This window comes from Leptopilina boulardi, unplaced genomic scaffold (assembly GCF_019393585.1).
Source record: "Leptopilina boulardi isolate dan_hultmark-lab unplaced genomic scaffold, ZJU_Lbou_2.1 LbouV2_266, whole genome shotgun sequence".
Taxonomy (NCBI): Eukaryota; Metazoa; Arthropoda; class Insecta; order Hymenoptera; family Figitidae; genus Leptopilina; species Leptopilina boulardi.
The window spans coordinates 3,071,080-3,093,815 of NW_026137825.1; the positions used below are offsets into that span (position 1 = coordinate 3,071,080).

The 22,736-nt window shown below is 21.7% G+C and overlaps 2 protein-coding genes across 2 annotated transcripts in view; both read right to left on the minus strand.

Moving 5' to 3' along the window:
- Positions 1–22,736, minus strand: part of LOC127281243 (uncharacterized) — a 100,798-nt gene that overhangs the window by 36,531 nt on the left and 41,531 nt on the right. Inside the window, exons 5-12 of the mRNA XM_051304858.1 lie at positions 19,282–19,660; positions 14,046–14,522; positions 11,058–11,363; positions 9,372–9,791; positions 6,453–6,497; positions 5,301–5,651; positions 2,402–3,033; positions 320–531 (exon numbers count right to left, since the gene is read on the minus strand). Coding sequence (XP_051160815.1) covers positions 320–531; positions 2,402–3,033; positions 5,301–5,651; positions 6,453–6,497; positions 9,372–9,791; positions 11,058–11,363; positions 14,046–14,522; positions 19,282–19,660 — 2,822 coding nt within the window. The remainder of the gene's footprint in view (positions 1–319; positions 532–2,401; positions 3,034–5,300; positions 5,652–6,452; positions 6,498–9,371; positions 9,792–11,057; positions 11,364–14,045; positions 14,523–19,281; positions 19,661–22,736) is intronic.
- LOC127281139 (thymidylate synthase) overlaps positions 14,820–22,736 on the minus strand; it is a 191,096-nt gene continuing 183,179 nt past the window's right edge. Inside the window, exon 5 of the mRNA XM_051304674.1 lies at positions 14,820–14,840. The gene's annotated coding sequence lies outside the window, so the exon portion shown is untranslated. The remainder of the gene's footprint in view (positions 14,841–22,736) is intronic.

Sequence of the window (22,736 nt, forward strand, 5' to 3'; positions counted from 1 at the left end):
AAAAATTCGTTCTCCGTACGAAAGGGAAAAAAACGAATATTTTCACAATTTCATAAAAAAAAAATAATAATAAATAATTTAAATAGTTTTTAGAAAAATTTTTCGAAATTATTTTCAATAAATTTTTGTAAAAATCGAGAAATTATTTCCAAAAAATTTCAATTTTAAAAAATAATTACTTTTTCAATGATATTAAAATTCTTTCGAAATTTTTGAAATTAAATTAAAATTTAAAAAAAAAACGAAAATATCAAATTTTTTTTTTGGGGGGAGAAATAAAAAATAGAAAATAGTATAAAAATTCTTTTTGCCTACTCACCATGGGTATCAATGGATTGTGTTTCCTCGTCACTTGTTTCAACGGACGCCGCATGATTATCCTTCTTTTTGTCTTTCGTCCTGCCACTACTCGCTCCTGTTCCCGATGCACCGCCACTTTTCTTCTTTTCCTTATTATCCGACGTCGACAATGTCGTTGAACTCGAACTCGTCGTATTTGTCGATATTGACAATGCATTCTTTCCGTCAACTCTAAAATTTTTCAAAAAAAAAAAAAAAAAATTATTTTTCAATTAAAAAAAAATGTATCAATAGGAAAAAATTGTCCATTTTTTTTTTTTGTAATTTTATCCCAAAAAGAAGAGTTCAAGAAAATTTTTCTAAAAAAAATTAAGAACTATTAATCTGAAACCACAATTTTCTCAATTTTATTACTAATTTTTATTTAAAAAATTTTCTTACAAAAAAAATAAAAAAGTATATTGAAAAGGAATGCCAATGATAGATAGAAAAATAAAAAATTAATATAATACTTTTTTTTTGTGCAATTTAAATAGAGGACAATATTTTTTTTTAAAAAAAAAACGATATTTGTATAATAGTTATAAAAATCTTTTTTCAAACATGATTCGATTAATTAAATTGAATTTATTCGAGTATAAGAGAAATTGATTTGGAATATTTTGTGTAAACAAACAGAATTTATAAACGTATGCCAATAATCCTTAATTGACATTAGAATTTTACGATTGGCTGATCTGATTTCATACTAACATATATAATATTTATCATTCAAACATATAAATTCTTTTCTGGAATGAAAAAAAAAATCATAAATTCAAAAGATAAAACTATTGCGTTTTTTTCCCAGTTTTTTTTTCAAAGAAAAAATTTGGTCCCTAAAGAATTAGAAAAATATATTTAAAAATCTTTTAACAAATTTTTGTATTTTTAAATTAGTTTTCAATTTTTTGCAAAAATTTCTTTTTTTTGGGGAGGAAAGTTGGTACTTAAAGGGTTAAAAAAAAAATTATAAATTAAATATGTTAATTTCTATTATATGATAAAAGTAATAATAATAATTTTATATTCGATAAAAATTATTATTATTTTTTGTTTAAAATTTGAAAATAAGTTTTCTAATTCCAAGAAGGAAAATATTCTCAATATATAAAGAGATTGAAGTAATTCAAAAAAAAAAGAAAAGAAAGAAAATTTCAACTTTTCGAATAACGTGAAATGCGATTAAAAATATGTAGATTGTATAGACCGCTCGAAAGTCGATTGCATATCCAATTAAATCATTGTTGTAATACTCGTTAAAGCAATTGGATCAGTCTATTTTCATTAAATCAAAAGTATATGGCCTAATTGAATGAACTGCTACGCGCGCGCGCTCCACTGGAAGATATTCTATGTCCAAACAAAACCAACTCAATTCTTCTATCTCTCTCTCTCTCTCTCTCTCTCTCTCTCTCTCTCTCTCTCTCTCCCTCGATACGATAACGGGCAAAATTTTCTATATATATGAATTTCCCTCGGATATCCACTTAGTGATTAGAGTGCAAGTTTGATATTCAAAAAAAAAAAAAAAACACAGTTTATGCATAAAAAAAATAGAAAATCCCCCTCCGCTTTCAATCACGAAACGAAAGAATCGAGATTAATTTTAATTAATGCAATTCAACTTTTTATTTTCCTAATATAATTTTCTTTCATTCATTTTTCGTTTATTTCTAATTGTAATAATTTTGTAATCATTTTTTTTTTATTATCATTATTATTACTATTTAAATAAAATTATAATATATAAAAATAATATTAGGTATATAAATAAATTATAGTAAAAAATAATTATAATTATCAAATGATACTAATGATTTTTAGAACATAATCAAAAAAAAAAAAATTCAATTTTCTTTTTTTTATTTTCAAACAAGTTTTTTCTAAGAAACTAATAAAAAAATTTCGTCTGAAAATAAGAGTTTAAAAAATTAAATTGAAATTAAAAATTTACTAATTTAAATGAAAAAATAGTTTCAATATTAAATTTTAAAATTCATAAATTATCAAAAAAAAAAAAAACAAAAATTTGTATTATATTAAATAGAAATAGACTCACCTTGTTGAAGAAGTTTCTAAACTACTCTGAGCATCGTCTTTAATTTCAATTTTAACATTCGCCGAATCCTTAATGTCTTTATTCTCCTTATTCTCTTTATTTGCCTCTCTTGCATCCTTAGCGCTAACAACTGACGATAAACTAATAACATTCGACGACATTGTACTCGTGGTACTCAGGAATGACGACGAGGAATTCGTCATTGCCGTCGACGACGACGACGACGTTGTTGTTGTTGTTGTCGTTGTTCCTGTTCCTGCCGCTAATAATGATGACGTTGTTGTTGTCGTCGCCGCCGCCGTTGTCGTTGTTGTCATTGTGGAATTTATCGATTCCGTGAGAGAATTCGTACTTGTTGTTATTGAATTTGTGCTTGTTATTGACGTCGAGACATTTGCACATAAATTACTTGACGCCGATGATGTTAACGTTGTGGCAGCCACTGACGACGACGATGACGTCGTCGTTGCTGTTGTTGTTGTTATCGTCGCTGTAGTCACAGTCGTTGAAGCCGTTGACAAATTATTTTGCGGATTCTCCTGTGTCTTTTGTTGTTGCTCACGTTGAAGCCTCGTCGTTACTCCCGTTGATAAAATGTCAATTGGCCCAATCGTCGAATTACTATTATTAACCTAAATAGGGGAGGGAAAAAAAAAATTATTTTTTTAAAAATAAACTAGCAATATTAAACGCGCGCAAGCGCGCCAAATTGAGTATTTCATTATTTGTTATAGAGAAATTAAAAATTAATATTATCAATAATTATTTAAATTTATTAGAATATTATTCCATATTAAATGATAAAAATAAAAATTATATATTTATAGGCCTCAGATTATTAATTATCAAATTATTAAATTTTAAATTCAAAGTCTTTTAAAATTCAATTATTTTCCAAATTTTCAATTTAAAATCAAATGAAATTCAATTATTACCCAAAATTTCCATTCAAAATCAACTAAAATTCACTTATTTTCCAAATTTTCAATTTAAATTCAAATAAAATAAAATTATTTTCTAAAATTTCATTTCAAAATTAATTATCAAAAATCAACTAAAATTTAATTATTATTTAAAATTGTAATTGAAATTTAATTATATTCCAAAATTTCAATTGAAAATCCAAGACAATTCAATTATTTTCCAAATTTTTAATTCAAAATCTTTTAAAATTCAATTATTTTCCAAATTTTCAATTTAAAATCACATAAAATTCAATTATTATCCGAAATTTTAATTTAAAATCAACTAAAATTCAAATATTTTCCATATTTATCTATTGAAAATGAACAAAAATTCAATTATTTTCCAAAATTTCAATTCCAAAATCAACTAAAATTCACTTATTTTCTAAATTTTCAATTTAAATTCAAATAAAATAAAATTATTTTCTAAAATTTCATTTCAAAATTAATTATCAAAAATCAACTAAAATTTAATTATTATTTAAAATTGTAATTGAAATTTAATTATTTTCCAAAATTTCAATTCAAAATCCAAGACAATTCAATTATTTTCCAAATTTTTAATTCAAAATCTTTTAAAATCAAATTATTTTCCAAATTTTCAATTTAAAATCACATAAAATTCAATTATTATCCGAAATTTTAATTTAAAATCAACTAAAATTCAAATATTTTCCATATTTATCTATTGAAAATTAACAAAAATTCAATTATTTTCCAAAATTTCAATTCCAAAATCAACTAAATTTCAATTATTTCCCAAAATTTTAATTCAAAATCAAAGAAAATTCAATTACATACTTTCCAAATTTTTAATTCAAAATCTTTTAAAATTCAATTATTTTCGTAGTTTTCAATTTAAAATGAAATAAAATTCTTCAATTATTTTCTAAAATTTCTATTCAAAATTAATTATCCAAATTTTCAATAAAAAATGAACTTAAATTAAATTATTATTCAAAATTTCAATTAAAATTCAATTATTTCCCAAAATTTCAATTCAAAATCAAAGAAAATTCAATTATTTTCAAAATTTTCAATTCAAAATCAACTAAAATTCAATTATTTTCTAAATTTAAAATCAAATAAAATTTAATTATTTTCTAAAATTTCAATTCAAAATTAATTGTTAAAATTTTCAATAAAAAATCAACTAAAAATGAATTATTATCCAAAATTTTAATTGAAATTTAATTATTTTCCAAAATTTCAAATCAAAATTAAAGAAAATTTAATTATTCTAAAAAATTTGAATTCAAAATTAATTGAATTTTCAATAATTTGAATTTAAAAGCATTTAAAATTTAATTATTTCTATAATTTTCCATCGAAAATTTTTTGAAATTTAATAATTTCAATTATAACTCTAAGGGAATTCAATTATTTTTAAATATTTTCATAATATTCTTTGAAAATTCAACTATCTGAAACCATTTTTTAATTAAAAATGATTATCAAATTATTGTATTTTGTCTGTAATTTCTAATAAATTTTTTAGTGAAATCATATAAATTTTTAATTAAAATCACTTGAAGTTCAATTAATTTTTAAAATCTCAATTTTAAATCTTTTGAAAATTCAATTAAATTTAAAAAATGTTTTCCAAAAAATTTTTTGATAAATTATTTTTAGTTCTGTAAAATTTTATTATTGTTTGAAAATTAACAATATCTTTTGAAATTTAATTATTTCTAAAATTTTCAAGTTTAATTTGACACAAATTTGACACGTCATAAGATTACTATTCAAAAAAACACGTGAAATCATAAAAGACCAACTTCAAGTTAGGACAGAAGGACAGACCAAGCATTTTATTATTATATAATTTCCATTTTTTAATTAAAAATTAAACTGAATAGAAATTTTTTTTTTTTTACGATAAAAATTACAAAATAGAAAATAAATTTTCAAAAAAAATCGAGAAAAAAAATTACCTTATTATTAGGATTGTTTCTAGAACGAATACGCCGTGACCTACGTAGAAGTTGTTTATAATTTTCCGCTTTCTTTGTGAGGTAGTAATGATGTACACAATCCGGTACTGATTTATGTTCAAAAGACTGACCAATAGCGCCAAAATTTTTTGGATGTGAAATATATTTTTCTTTAAACAATTCATGTTCAATTGAACTCCAAACATTTATTAATTTTCTCTCGCTATGTAACGCCTCAAGTTCCTCCGGTTGCAATAAACCATTACGATTTTGAAAGGCAATTCTCCTTTGTTTTGAATCCAAGAGCAATGGCGGTATCACTGCGTACGAACGCATTTTTTTGTCCTCCATCTGGAAAAAAAAGAAGCGAAAAAAAAAACACCACCCCCAAATTAATTAATACAAATATGGAAATTTATTTTTAAAAAAAAATTTTCCCTTAAAAAGTATAATTCATCTTTATAATAAAGAAAAAGAAGTAGAAGAAAAAGAAGAAGAAGAAGAAGAAACAAAAAAAAATTGTCTTTTTTTTTCTAAAGCTCGAAGGCAAGTTATTTGGATGCGAACGAGTATTTTTTTTTTTTTCATTCTTTATAGCAAAGCTTTTTTTTTCATCTATAAACTAAAATTGTTTCCTTATTTCTTGAAAAAAAAAAATATTTAAATAAAATTTTTATTTATTTTACTGAACATATTTTCCATAATTTGCATTTGTATTTTTATTTTCCATTTATGTAATTTTGTAATTCTATTAATTTTTTTTTATTTTCTCTTTTTTTGTAATTTTTGTCTCAAAATTTATTTATATACGACGTTTGTGTTTATAAAATAATTTTGTGTTCCTATTTTATTATTTATTCACTAAATTTTTCTTTTTTTTACTTCTATAAACTTGTATTTTATTTTTTTTTACTGAAGGGCTCTTGATTTTTAAAATAGAAACAAAAGAAAAAAATTTCAATTTTTGAAATTCTAAATAAAGAAGTAAATAAATAAAATAAAAATGTGTTTTTCTTCGAATGGACCTTTTTTTACAATTAAAGTAAATTTCAAAAAAAAAAAAAAAAAATTATTAATTTTTAATTTCTTTTTTTTGTTTGTTTAATCATCGTAAGAAGAGTGAAAAGAGGAATTTGTTCATTCTTTACTAACCTGACGGGCTTTAATGGAATTTTTTAACTCTGTCGACAATTCTTCCTGGGAAATCAGATAAGAGAGAAAATCTTCCATGAAGTGTCCATAAAAAATTGATTTTCTTACATGTTATTATTATTATTATTATTGTTATTGTTATTGTTATTATTATTATTAATTATTATTCTTTTTACAATTTTTTTTCCTCGATTGAAATTGAAAATCAGAAAAAATTAAAAAAAAAAATGCATTTTAAAAAATGGAAATATAAATTAAAATTCTCTCAATTTGAAAAACAAAAATTAGAAAAAATTGTAAAAAAAAAAATTATTTTACAATTATTTTTGAAATAATTTAAAAGCAAAAATTTTTAATTTTAATTGTCAGTTGGTATATTTTTCAATCTTCTCCAAGGCAATTTGTCCGGATCACTTTCTTCCTGACCAGCACTTGGTAGGAGAATGTGAGGAAAATCAATACCTAAATATCTAACGAGAACCAAGATTTTACCAACTGTGCATATTTTTTCTTTTTTTTTTTTTTTACAGAAAGCTTTTGTACCATGAAAGCGTTTTAATGAAGATTATTGAATAGAAATTGTTATTATTATTATTATTTTTAAAAAAAAATTTAATTTTTAATATTTTTTAATAATTTAATAATTTTTAATAATTTTTAATAATTTTTAATAATATTTATAAAAATTTAAATCTCTACAAATTAAATATTCAATAATACAAAAATAAAGATACTTATAAAAAATTAAAAAAAAATAATCAACTATATTCAATATAAATAATTAATTAAATATTCCATTAAAAAAAAGTAATTAACCATTCACTTAAGAATTCATTTACTTTTCAATAAATAATTAATTAACTTTTTAGAAAAAAATAAATTAATTATTCAATAAAAAAAATTAATTATTCAATAAAAAAATAATTAATTATTTAATAATAGAATAAATCGATTTAATTATTTTCTTTACAATTAAAAGAAATTGAAAGAGGTTTAAATTTAAAAATAAAGAGCCTTTTGAATTACATCTCTCTCTCTCTCTCTCTCGGAAGCTTTCTGTTTTTTTTTTCTCGATGTTGTTGGTTTGTACAAAAAAAATAAAAATAAAATTTGTCTAAATTTTGATGAAGCGTGAAAGAGAAAAGTTTATGAAAGCTGTGTATTTATAATGATTAGCAATTTGTGAGTAAAGCCTCAAGCTGTTAGATTTGTGAATCAAACTCTTGTGCAAGTCAAAGAAAAAAAAAAAAAATAATGAATTTTCTTTTGTCCTCCTTTAGTCACAATAATTATTATTATTTTCTCTCACAAAAAGAAAAAACCATTCAAAAAAAATTTGGAAAAAAAAAGAATAAAAAAAAAATTAGCAAAAACGCATTAGTTCTAATTTTCTTTTTTGTTAGTAAAAAACCAAAATTCACACGTATGAATTACAATTTTCATGTGAAAAATTGTAATTATTTTTTTAGTGTGAAAAAAATTACAAAAAAAAAAAAAAAAATCAAATTGGAAATTAAAGAAGAATTATAATTTTAAAAGTAAATTTTCTAAATTTCAAGAAGATAAAAATTCTAAATTTCAAATTTCATATAAAAAAAATATAATTCTGATTGTATTTGCAAATTAATATGTAAAATTTACAAATTAAAATGTAATTTTTACAATTTAATTTGTATTATTTAACAATTGAAATATAAAACACAAAAATTTAAAACCCTAAAAAAATAATAATTCCAAATGTAAGATTTTACAATTTTACTTGTAAGAATTGTCCAAAAATTACTTTTTTTCACATGAAAATTTGAAATTTCTCTCTCTTAAGAGAGGAATTTCAATATATTTTTCAACTAAAAATTTTTTTTTTTGTTAATAGAATAATCCAAAGCTCCAAGACGGAAAAACACAAATGCTTTTGACATTCTCAAAAAAAATAAAATCAAAAAAAAAAAAAAAAAAAATACAAAACTGTTCAGAAGGGAATAAAGCCCTGGAAACGGATAAAAAATCAAAAAATGAATTTAGAAAAAAAAATTTATGCAAAATTCTTTTGAAATTTCTTTCATCGACAAAGGTAAAAAATGGCACAAATCTCTTCGACTTTTACAATCAAAAAAAAAAAAAAATGATTACTTTGACAGAAAAAAAATCCTCTTTAATTGAAAAAAAAAAAATTGTAAATTGATTTTTAACAAACAAAAAAAATTTTTTTCTCTCTTTTTGTTCAAAAAACAAATCTAGAGAAGAAAATATATTCCTTCATTGATTTCAATTTTCTCCGATTTTTCCAGAATTCTACCAACTTCTATAAATATTGTAACTCACCTTCTCGCTTCTACCATCGCTTATGTATATATATAAATAATCGATATTTATCTCAAATAATAATAAAAATAAATAAATAAAAAAAAAATTATTAAAATTTCACATTCGATGAAGAATTGAACCTGATAATTTACAATGTTTAAGAAGCAAATGTTATCGTATTAAAAAAAAAAAAAAAACACTTCAAATTGAAATTAAAAATGAAAAAAATTATTAAAATGTAAAAATTTGGTTAAATATAAACACTATTTTAAAGAATAAAAATTAATTAAAAGTTGAAAAAGAAACAAAATTAAATAAAAATCCAACTGAAAATTCGTATAATTTTTCTTTTTCCTCAAAATTTCGTTTTCTAAAAAAGTTTAAATTTCGTAATTTTTCTTTTCTATTAAATTTAAATTCCAATTTCCATCAATAAATTTAAATTTCTAAAAAAGTTCAATTTAAAATCGTTTTTATTTCTAAAAACAGAACAAAGAGAAAAAAAAAAGAATTTTTTATAATTTTTCTTAAACATTGTAAAAAAAAAATCAGGCTCCACAAATGTGAATTATATCTATATCTATATATATAAATAAAAAAAAAAAAAAAGTATACCTCCTGCTCTTGAAGGCCATCCATAATTTCCTCGAGATCGGCTTCACTCTTGATACGAGCACCAACACGATTAAAACGTTCTTTATCTTCCCTTTGCTTTCGCAATTCAGGAAATACTTTCTCAAAGAAATCACGATTTTTAGCCTCTTTTGTTTTTCGCTTTTGCGTTGATTCAGCGCGTTCAACTTTACGATGCCATTCTTGTACAAGTACAGCGTATGTTTGCGATTGTTTACGATGAAGCGATGCACGTTCACCATGTTCACGTTGTAGCCTTAATATCAATTTTGGCCTAACTAATGCATGATGCCTCTCTCTATTCTCCTGATAAACAATTGTATCCGATGGCTGATTATATAATGGTAGCTCAACTTTTGGTCCAAGTCTATCCAATACACGATGCGCCTCTTCAGCTTTTTTCTGTCAAATAATAAATAAATAAATATAGGAAAGCAAAATTTTATAAATTACAAAATAGAATAATTCTCAAAAAAAAAAAATTTTTATTTCTTCTTTAAATTGAAAGACAACAAAATTTCTTGGCATAATAAAAATAAAATTGTAAATAAAATTGAAATTATATTTTTAAATAATAATAATAATTTTTATATTCAAAATTAAATTCAAAATTAATTGAAATTTTCAAAATTTTGTTCAAAATCAAATTTTTACTATAAAAATTAATTTCCTATATTTAAAATTAGTTTTCAAAAATAATTTAAATTGTCAAATTTAATTTCTATATTCAAAAATTAGGGACAAAATTAATTTTTACATTCAAAATTAATTTCAAATTTAATTTCTATATTCAAAATTAGTGTCAAAATTTAATTTCTATATTCAAAAATTAGTGTCAAAATTAATTTCCTATATTCAAAATTTGGTTCATAATCAATTTTTACTATCAAAATTAATTTTCTATATTTAAAATTAGTTTTCAAAAATAATTTAAATTGTCAAATTTAATTTTGATATTCAAAATTAGTTTCATAATTTAATTTTTATATTCAAAAATTAGTGTCAAAATTAATTTCTATATTCGAATTTAGTTTCAAAATTTAATTTCTACTTTTTAAAATTAATTTCTATATTCAAAATTAATTTAAATTTACAAAATTTGGTTCAAAATCAAATTTTTACTATCAAAATTAATTTCCTATATTTAAAATTAGTTTTCAAAAATAATTTAAATTGTCAAATTTAATTTTGATATTCAAAATTAGTTTCAAAATTTAATTTCTGTATTCAAAATTAGTGTCAAAATTAATTTCTATATTCGAAATTGGTTTCAAAATGTAATTTCTACTTTTTAAAATTAATTTCTATATTAAAAATTAATTTAAATTTACAAAATTAGCGGCCAAATTATTTCTATATTCAAAATTAGATTTAAAATCAATTTCAACTTTAAAAATTAATTTTTAATAATAAATAAATAAATAAATAACTCTAGGAAAACAAAATTTTATAAATTACAAAATAGAAAAATTCTCAAAAAAAAAAAAAAAAATGTTTATTTGTTCTTTAAATTGAAAGACAACAAAATTTCTTGGCATAATAAAAATAAAATAAAATTGTAAATAAAATTGAAATAATATTTAAAACTTGTTTTAAAGGAAATTAAAAGAAAAAGTTTATAGAAATTTTTTTTTTTTTTTTTTTTTTTTTTTTTTTGAAATTTCTTACCCTATTATCGGCGTAAATTTTTTGCGCTGGCGATTGATGCTTAGGCTGTTGGGATTGTTCCTCGACAGGTCGTTTGAGACCTTCAGCCTCGAGGGATTTATTGGCCGTTTCTTCGAGTTGTTTCATTTTTTTTCGAAGCTTACTTATTTGCGTCTCCCTCTTGGCAATTTCACGATCGACTTTTCCAATTTGTTGAAGGAGTTCGTCTTTCGTTGTTCGAAATTGCGCATCCTCCTGTGTATTTGGCTCAGGAGTTGGTGATATCGCCTCCGTTTGAGGTATATAACTTCCCTGCACTGGCTGTTCCTTGCACAAAAATCAAAATAAATTACAAAAATTGAAAAGAAAAATTAAAAAATTCAAATTATAAATATATTTAATTTTTTTCTTTCATTAATTATTTATTTAATTTTTGCATTTATTATATTTTTTAAAGGTTTTTTTTTTTTTTTTTTTTAAATTAATTAAAAATATTTTCGAATATTCAATTAGAAATAAATTGTAATTATCTTTAAATTTTAAATAAAAGAATTGGTTATTTAATAAATATTATTCTGTAAATTATATTCAAAGACAATTATTTATTCTTTAATTTAAATTTTAAATATAATTTCAATTATCTTAATATATAATTTCAATTAACTAAATGAATAATTTCAATTATTTTAATTGAATTAATTCAATTTTCGTTAAATACATAAAAAACTCTTATTTCAAAAGGCAAATTCAGTTCAATTAAAATTTAGTTAAAAATTGAAATTTTATGAAACGCAAATTTGATTAAATTAAAATTTATTGAAATTGAAAATTCTGTTTTTGAAATAAAAAATTGATCCAAAAATAGAAATTCAATTTTTTATTAAACGAATTTTTACATAACAGAATTTTTATGTATTGAATTTTTAATTAACAGAATTTTCATTTAAACTAAATTCTTCTTTACTTTATTTTTTTTTGTATTTGAAAGAATTTTAAATAATTTAAAATTTTAATTACCAAAATTTCGAATTTATTGCGAATTTTCCTTTTTGATCGACAATTTTTATTTACACGAATTATTATTATTATTATTATTTTTTTTTTAATAGAATTTTTGAAAAACACTTTTCTCGGCGTAATTTTTCAAAATACGACCAATCACAATTTTCTTACTAGTTTCTGATTTGTTCAATTTTTGAAAAATCGTGCGGAAAATTTCTTCTTTTTTTTTTGGTTATGTTTGTTCGGACTATTTGAATTTTCGGTCAAATGAAAAAAAAGTGAAATTGCAAATTGTCCAAACAAACATAACCAACAAAAAGGGAAATTTTGGTGCGATTTTTCAAAATTTGACCAATCAAATTTTTTTTGTTAATTTCTGATTTGTCCAATTTTTGAAATATCGCGGGAAAATTTCCTTTTTTTTTTTGGTTATGTTCGATCGGACAATTGCAATTTCGGTGAAAATGAAAATTAGTCGGCGTTTTTAACAATTGTTTCATAAATAACAGTTCGTGCAAATAAAAAAATTCGAACCAATGATAATTCAATTAATTGAAAATTTCGGTATTTAAAAATTTAAACAAATTAAAATTCGCTGTTGAATGAAAAATTTTCCATTTTCCCTTAATTTCGCTATTGGTTCTTAAATTTAATAAAAAAAAAATTGAATGATAATTTTGTTGAATCTTCCATAATTTCTCTATTGGTTCTAAAAATAATAGGAATTTTCTATATTACAAGAAATTTTTATATAATGAAAAATTCAAAGAGAATTTTTATTTGGTCAAATTTTTATTTGTACAAATTTTTATTTGCTCGAATTTTCATTTAACATAATAGGCATTTTAAAGAATTTTTATTGGTTAGAATTTCATTGCATAGAATTTTCATTTTATTCTTTTGAAATGAATTTTCATTTATTCGAATTATTATTTGATATAATTTTCCATATAACCAATTTTTCATACTATAGAATTTTTAACATAACAGAAATATTATTTAACAGAATTTCTAATTTATTGAATTTTCATTTGTCCGAAATTTGCAAATGACCGAAGCAACAATCGATTTTGGCGCGATTTTTAAACTCAACCAATAAAAAAAAATATCCATAAAATTGTAATTGGTTGATTTTAAAAATCGCGCCAAAATCGATTGTTGCTTCGGTCATTTGCAAATTTCAGACAAATGAAAATTCAATAAATTAGAAATTCTGTTAAATGATTTTTCCGTTAAGTAAAAATTCTGCAGAAAAATCGGTTTTACGGGAAATTATATAAAATAATAATTCGAACAAATGAAAATTCATCTGAAAGAATAAAATGAAAATTCTATGCAATTAAATTCTAGCCAATAAAAATTTTTTAAAATGCCTATTATGTTAAATGAAAATTCGAGCAAATAAAAATTCTCTTTGAATTTTCGATTACATAAAAATTCTTGTAATATAGAAAATCGTTTTCGATGAAAATTCTCCAAAAATACTAATTCGAACAAATAAAAATTCTGTTTGAATTTTCAGTTATATAAAAATCAGGGTGTCTACTAAAAATCTGAATTAAAATTCCAGGACTTTTTCAGGACTTTCCAAAACAAATTTCTTATTTTTCCAGGACATTAAATTGGATGACCTTAAGGAATAAAAAAATTGTTAGTTTAACTATTGTTTTCAGAAATTATTAAAAAATTAATTAATCACTTAAGTAAATTTTCATTTTACTTATTTAATAAATTTTTTTTAACTTGATTGACAAAATTATAAATTTTTGAAAATTTAAAAGCAAAATATAAAAAATTCAAGGACAAAAATTAAAATTCCAGGACATTTTTTCAAATTCTAGGACATTTCCAGGACTAGTAGACACCCTGAAAATTCTTGTAATATAGAAAATCGTTTTGATGAAAATTCTCCAAAAAATTCTAATTCAAATAAACAAAAATTCAGTTCAAAAATAATTATAAATGAAAATTCAAATGATTTTTTTCTCCAATTTTCCTGATACCCACCCTGGTGTCTATCCTCAATGGTTGTTGTAATTGTTGCACGTGCTGCTCCTGTTGAACAATTGTCTCGGTGGTTAAAAGATTTTGACATTGGGATTGTGCGGATTGAGGTGGTGGTAGTGATTGTTGTTGTTGTTGTTGTTGTTGTCCAAGGCGTATTTTCTTAAATGGAGGCGCATCGGACATGGTGACAATATCCACTGAGGAATTGCCACCACCTCCAACGCGATTGCAATATTGTTCCGATTGAATTGGTATCACAGCACGGGGATTTCTTGCCGAGGCAACGGGATATTCGGAGGCTGTTGGCGAGGCCGTTGACGCCGTTGCGGCAGGTGTTGAGAGCAACGATATCCTCGGCCTCTCAGCTCGATTTGTCACCACATATTCGCCAGCAGCACTGACACCAACACCAAGACCACTGACGCCCACTTGGGACACAGGACTGCTGCTCACGCTGATTGCCACTCGGTCGTTCACCTGAAGAAAAATTCAATTTTTTTTTTTATTCTTTTTCGTTTATAGACATATTATTACAATAAATAACAGATTTTATAGAGTTGAATTTTTTAATTTAGTTTTTTTTTTATTTATAGCTAAATTTACAATACTGAAACGAATTTTTTTTTTAGTTAAGAGAAATTTTTATTATTTGAAATTGTAGATTATTATTTTAAAAAAAATATTTTCCATTTTTTCTCTCTTTAGATAGAAATTAATTTTTAATAGACAGAAAAAAAAAATTAAAACAAAAATAAAGTAACCGAGCAAAAATACTAAAAAAAAAATAATAATAATAATATTTCCAGAGTAAACTTTATTGTTTCAGTAATATTTTTTTCTATTTTCCCGAGCAAAAATAATAAAAAATAATTTTTCCGGAGTAAATTTATTTTTTTTCCGGAGCAAAAATAATAGAAAATAATATTTCCGGAGTAAATTTATTTTTTTTTCCGGAGCAAAAATAATTTTTCCGAACTAAATTTATTTTTTTTTCCGGAGCAAAAATAATTTTTCCGGAGTAAATTTATTTTTTTTTCCGGAGCAAAAATAATTTTTCCGGAGTAAATTTATTTTTTTTTCCGGAGCAAAAATAATTTTTCCGGAGTAAATTTATTTTTTTTCCGGAGCAAAAATAATTTTTCCGGAGTAAATTTATTTTTTTTTCGGAGCAAAAATAATTTTTCCGGAGTAAATTTTTTTTTTTTTCTGAACAAAAATAATTTTTCCAGAGTAAATTTATTTTTTTTTTCCTGAACAAAAATAATTAAAAATACTATTTCCGTAGTAAATTTTACTATTTCAGGAGTATTTTTTTTCTACTTTCGGAGTAAAAATAATAAATTATTATTTATATTAATTATTTTCCAAAGTAATTTTTACTATTTCATGAGTAATTTTTACTATTTCTGTAGCAAAAATAATAAAAAAAATTACCATTTCAAAATAAATTAAAATTATTTTATATTATTTTTTTTCTACTTTTTAAAAATTTTAAATAATAATAATAAAAAAAAATTTTTATTTCAGATTATATATTGCTCTATAAATTATAATTATATAATTATATAATTATATATATAATTATATAATTATATAATTATATTTATAATTTTTCCGGAGTAAATTTATTTTTTTTCCGGAGAAAAAATAATAGAAAATAATTTTTCCGGAGTAAATTTATTTTTTTTCCGGAGCAAAAATAATAGAAAATAATTTTTCCGGAGTAAATTTATATTTTTTTCTGGAGCAAAAATAATTTTTCCGGAGTACATTTATTTTTTTCCGGAGCAAAAATAATTTTTCCGGAGTAAATTTATTTTTTTTCCGGAGCAAAAATAATTTTTCCGAAGTAAATTTATTTTTTTTTTCCTGAACAAAAATAATTAAAAATTTTTTATTATTTCCGTAGTAAATTTTACTATTTCAGGAGTATTTTTTTTTCCTACTTTCGGAGCAAAAATAATAAATTATTATTTATATTAATTATTTCCAAAGTAAATTTTACTATTTCATGAGTAATTTTTTCTATTTCTGTAGCAAAAATAATAATAAAAAAAAAATACCATTTCAAAATAAATAAAAATTATTTTATATTATTCTTTTTTTTTCTACTTTTTAAAAATTTCAAATAATAATAAAAATTTTATTTGAGATTATATATATATAAGGGTCAATCGCGTATATATAAGAAAATATATTATTCAATTTATCGTCGTCGTTGTCTTCTCTTTTTTTTCCGAGTGCAAAAGTCGTTGTCATTTTACGACAATCTTCACATCATCACAAAACCATGATAATGACTTGAAAACCGCGCGCGCGTTGCGTTGTTGTTTTGAGAAGGATTTCAGACAAGGGAGAAGGGGGGAACGAGGCAAAAGTTTTACACCGCGAGTGGGTGAAGACAACTTTCACCCGCCCACACGACTATCTATATCATGGTCGGTCTAACATTACGACTATTAGTTACAGGCCATTGTTACGGGTTAAAGTTTCCGTCTTGTCGACGAAACGAAACGAAACAAAAAAAAAAAAAAAAATACAAAAATTAAAAAAAAAAAACCTAGACAAGACTTTTGCCAGAGTATTTTGTAATTGTGTAAAGACGTTCAATATAAGGTCATTAGTAAAAAAAAAATCTATTCACTATTTCTGATAATGATAATAATAATAATAATAATAATAATAAAAATAATAATATTAATAATAATAACAATAAAATAAATAGTTTTTCCACTTTGTCCCTGGAGCAATATTGACTTCCTTCTTTTTTTTTTTTTTTAAGTACATAGTATCGAATATTCTTTATAGAATTTTTTTTTACCACAATCGAACACAATCTTAAAAAAAAAAAAAAAAAATTCTAAATGAATTTTTGAATAATAAAAACACAATTTTAATAAAGAAACAGAGAAAAAAAAACCAAGTAGAAAAAAAATTACTTATTTTTTAAAATAATAAACCGATTATGATTTTGAAAATATAATTATTGCTAATAACGTAAGTGTAAAGTAATAATACAGAGAGAACATAAATATAATTAATATAATTTAATGCTGTGAGTCTTGATTTTATATAAATCTCTCAAGTATATATAATATATATTTAATGACAGCGCGAGTTGATAATGATTCAAAATTATCAGTATCTCCTTAAAGTCAGAAAATTACCTTGAAACGTTTCTAGATTTCAAATGCCATTTAAAGTTATTTTAGAATCCATAATAATATATATGTACTTGGTACGCGCGATTCCAATTATTATTAAAAGTCGAATGAGAAATTATTTCAGAAATTAAATTTCCCCCCTTTTTTCAAAAAAAATACAAAAACAAAAAAAAAAGTGGAAAATTTGATTTGATTCTCGAAACAATATAATTTGTTCTACCTATACTATTTACTTAATTTCTGTTTTTCTTCCTCTCATTTCCTCTTTATTCTCAATTATATTCGCTATTCTCGTCTTGTGTTTTTTTCCATTATGTTTTTTTTAGTATTGCATTCGTTTATTTATTTATTTTTTTTTTTAAAGGTTATGTTCACTTTGTACTTTTTTTTTAATTCAGTCTTTTATGTTTTTCAATTAATTTTTCTTTTATTCTGTATATATATATATATATATATATATATATATATATATATATGACTTTTAATATAAAAAAATTTTAATTTAACAGAATTCTCCTTCAATCTAATTTTATCTGATTCGAATTTTTGAATAACAGAAATTCCGATTCACCGAATTTTAAATATTTCCGAATTTTTTTAAATGATAGAATTTTTAAAACACCGAATTTTCATTTGTCCGAAATTATAAATAACCGATTAAACAATTGACAGAAAGATTTCGGCGCAATTTCTGAAAAATTTGTCCAATTAGAAATTATCAAAAAAATCTGTCGATTGTTTTCGTTCGGTTAATTTGTAATTTCGGACAAATGAAAATTCGGCGTCGCAAAAATTCTTTCAATTAAAAAAATTCGTACAAATAAAAATTCGGACAAATTTGAAATATACGATGTATTGAAATTTCTGTCATTTAAAAATCCGAATCAAATAAAATTCGTTTGAATCAGAATTCTGCTAAATTAAAATTTACAGAAATTAAAATTCACTTAAATTTAAATTCTTTTAAATAAAAAAGTCATGTAAATTAAATAAACTATAATATAAAAATTATGCCAAACAAAAAATTCAATAGAAAAAAAATTTTTGTTTATGTAGAAATTTGTGTAAAAAAAAATTCTATTAAATTCTAATTCAAAATAATGAAAATTCGTCTGAAAAAAATAATTATTATTGAGCGGAATTTTTATTTACTCGAATTAGTATTTTGGAGAATTTTCATTTTATTCTTTCTTTTTTTTATAGAAAATCGATTTAATGAAAAATCTGCAAAAATACTAATTCGAACAAATAAAAAATTTTGTCTCAAAAATAATTATGACAAATGAAATTTCATAAAATTAAAATACTAACTAATTAAATTCTATTTTTAAAGTTAATTTCTATATTCAAAATTAGATTCAAAATTAATTTTCTATATTTAAAATTAGTTTCAAAAATAATTTAAATATTCAAATTTAATTTCTATATTCAAAAGTAGGGACAAAATTAATTTCTTATATTCAAAATTAATTTTTATATTTAAAATTAGTTTCAAAAATAATTTACATATTCAAATTTAATTTCTATATTCAAAATTATATTCAAAATTAATTTTTATATTCAAAATTAGTTTCAAATTTAATTTCTATATTCAAAAATTAGGGAGAAAATTAATTTCTTATATTCAAAATTAGTTCCAAAAATAATTTAAATATTCAAATTTAATTTCTATATTCAAAATAAGGGACAAAATTAATTTCTTATATTCAAAATTAATTTTTATACTCAAAATTAATTTAAATATCCAAATTTAATTTCTATATTCAAAAATTAGTGTCAAAATTAATTTCTATTTTCGAAATTAGTTTAATTTCTTCTTTTCAAACGATACTAATGATTTTTAGAACATAATCATGTGTCCCAATTTTTTTTTTTTTGCCATTAAAAAAAAGAACTCTCCCTTTTTTTTCGTTTCCAGACGAAAGGATTTAATTAATTAGCCAACCTAGTTTTAATCAACTAATTGTTTCGAAAAAGTCATGAAAGAGAGAGAAAAAAAAATGTTTCTAAAAATAGAATTTAAGAGAGAAAAAAAAAAAAAATAATAATAATAATAATAGAGTGATATATACCCTAGTATATGCGGCTGCCGCACCCGGGGGAGGTGGTGTTTGATTAACGGGTGCGGATGGCGCTGGCAACGGTGGAGGCAGGTAAGGATGAACATATCGAAGCCCTGTGGGTACGGGGACGGCGACAAAGCCTCCACCGGTTGTGGCGCTAACCGCCGAAACCGCCACGGCTGCAGTTCCACCGGCAATTCCAGCACTAGCAATAGATCCAGTCACTGCGACGACACTTCCGGTCCCACCGGAACTGCTCACACCACCGCCAATACCAGACACACTGCTGGGCCCTGCATTTGAACCCTGAACATAGGACGTGGCACTGCTCACTGTTCTTGGTGACGCTGGACTGCTACTCTTGATGTTTATATAATTCTGCGTCGGCCTAAAAATCACAATTATTTCATTAGTATAAGAAAATTTTAATTCATAATTAATTTTATTTTAATTCTTAACTAGCAAAATTGAGCCAAATTGAGTATTTCATTGTTTGTTATAAAGAAATTAATATTATCAATAATAATTTAATTTATTAGAATATTATTACATATTAAATGATAATAATGAAAATTATATGTTTACAGGCCTTGGTTTATACGACTTTTTCCGACTTTTTTCAAAAATACGACTTTTATTGACTTATTTTAATAAAATGCGACATTTTTTTTTACATTTGAAAAAAAATGTAAATAAAATACATTTTTTTAGTATAAAATTTATAGATCTTCTTCAGATCTTCTTCAATTCAATTATTTAACAAATTTTCAACTAAAATGATTCTTCACTAAATTAATTATTTTTAATAATTTTAATTAAATACATCACAAATTCAATTATATCAAAATTATTTTTCAATTAAAATTTTTATGAAATTTAACAATTGTTTATAATTTAAAAAAAAACACAATAAAATTGAATTATTTTTCGAAAAATTTCAATTCAAAATTAACTAAAATTCAATTATTTTCCAAAATTTCAATTGAAAATCAACTAAAATTCAATTATTTTTCAAAAATTTGAATTGAAATTCAATTATTTTCCAAAATTTGCAATTTAATATCAACTAAAATTCAATTATTTTCAAAATTTTCAATCCGAAATCAAGTAAAATTCAATTATTTTCCAAAGTTTCAATTTAATATTAAGTGAAATTCAATTATTTTCCAAAATTTCAATTCAAAATCAATTAAAATTCAATTATTTTGATAAATTTTAATTGAAATTCAATTATTTCCAACAAAAATTTTCAATTCAAAATGAACTGAAATTCAATTATTTTCCAAATTTAAAATCAAAATAAAATTTCATTATTCTCAAAAATTTGAAATTCAAAATTAATTGAATTTTCAATAATTTGAATTTAAAAGCATCTAAAATTTAATTATTTCTAAAATTTTCCATCGAAAATTTTTTTTTAAGTTTATAATTTAAAAAAAAAACACAATAAAATTGAATTATTTTTCGAAAAATTTCAATTAAAAACAAACTAAAATTCAATTATTTCCCGAAATTTTAATTCAAAATCAATTAAAAATCCAATAATTATCCAAAATTTTCAATTTAAAATTTAATTATTTACCAACTTTTCAATTTAAAATGAAATAAAATTCAATTATTTTCTAAAATTTCTATTCAAAATTAATTATCCAAATTTTCAATGAAAAATGAACTTAAATTAAATTATTATCCAAAATTTCAATTAAAATTCAATTATTTCCCAAAAATTTTCAATTCAAAATGAACTGAAATTCAATTATTTTCCAATTTTTAAAATCAAATAAAATTTCATTATTCTCAAAAATTGGAATTCAAAATTAATTGAATTTTCAATAATTTGAATTTAAAAGCATCTAAAATTTAATTATTTCTAAAATTTTCCATCGAAAATTTTTTTTTTTTGAAATTTAATAATTTCAATTATAACTCTAAGGAAATTCAATTATTTTTAACTATTTTAATAATATTCTTTGAAAATTCAACTATCTGAAACCATTTTTCAATTAAAAATGATTTTCAAATTATTGTATTTTGTCCGCATTTTCTAATAAATTTTTAGTGAAATCATCTAAAATTTTAATTACAAAACACTTAAAGTTTCAATTAATTTCAAAAATCTCAATTTTAAATCTTTGAAAATTCAATTAAATTTAAAAAATGTTTTCCAAAAATTGTTTGATAAATTATTTTTAGTTCTGTAAAATTTAATAATTGTTTGAAAATTAACAATATCTTCTGAAATTTAATAATTTCTAAAAATTTCAACTTTAACCCTTCGAAAAGAATTATTATTAAAAAAAAAAATTTTATTTAAAAATCTGTAAAATATTTTTGTTAAAATAAAAAACAAATCCACTTTTTTTTTGGAATTTTATTATTATATTATTATATAAATAATTAATTTTATTTTAATTCTTAATTTAGTAAATTTCTAGAAACTAGAAAATTTCTAACTAGTAACTTTTTAGAAAGTAGAAACTTTCTACTAACTAGTGAATTTGTAGTTAGTTTTTTTTTCCTAACTAGAAACTTTCTAATAACTATATAGTAACTTTCTAGAAACTAGAAACAATATCTAGTAACTAAAAACCGTCTAATAACTAAGTTTCTACTCTCTAAATCTGAATTAGTAAAAATATTTACTAATTTAAATTAGTGACTCACTTTTTGCTTCTGAATTAGTAAAATTTTACTAATTATTATTAACTTTTACTGACAATTAGTAAAAATTTTCCTAATTCAGAAGCAAACAGTGAATCACTAATTCAAATTAGTAAACATTTTTACTAATTCAGATTTAGAGAGTAGAAACTAGAAAATTACTAGAAAGTAACTAAATTTTAACTATATGAAGTAATACTAGTTAACTAGTAAGTTAATAAAAATTTCAAAAATAAATTTAGAAAAAATATTCGAAAGTAAGGTTATGTTTACTTTTGAAGCATGTATATATATATATACATTAAATCGGCTTCGTTCAAAGTTTCAATAAAATATGGTGAAATTTTAGTTACTTTCTGTAATGTTTTAGAAACTCACTAGAAACTTTCTTGTAACTAGAAACTTTCTCATAACTAGTAAGTTTCTAGAAACTAGGAATTTACTAGAAAGTAACTAAATTTTCACCAGTTTTTCATAATTCGTCGTAATTCTCGATCAACTACCGCACCCTGCTCTAGTAAAAATTTAGTGACTTTATAGTAACTTTTAATTTAAAAAATAAAGTCACTAAATTTTTACTAGTGCAGGGTGTGGTAGTTGACCATTATTATTACTATTATTATTATTATTATTATTATTATTTTATTATTATTATTTTTATTATTAGATATTAAAATTATTTATTATAATAATTTTTCGACACTATATAATTTTATAATATATCATTATAGAATATTTATATCAAAAAATTTTTTTATTTATTACTTTAAAATTAATTTTATATAAAATATAATGTTGAAAGA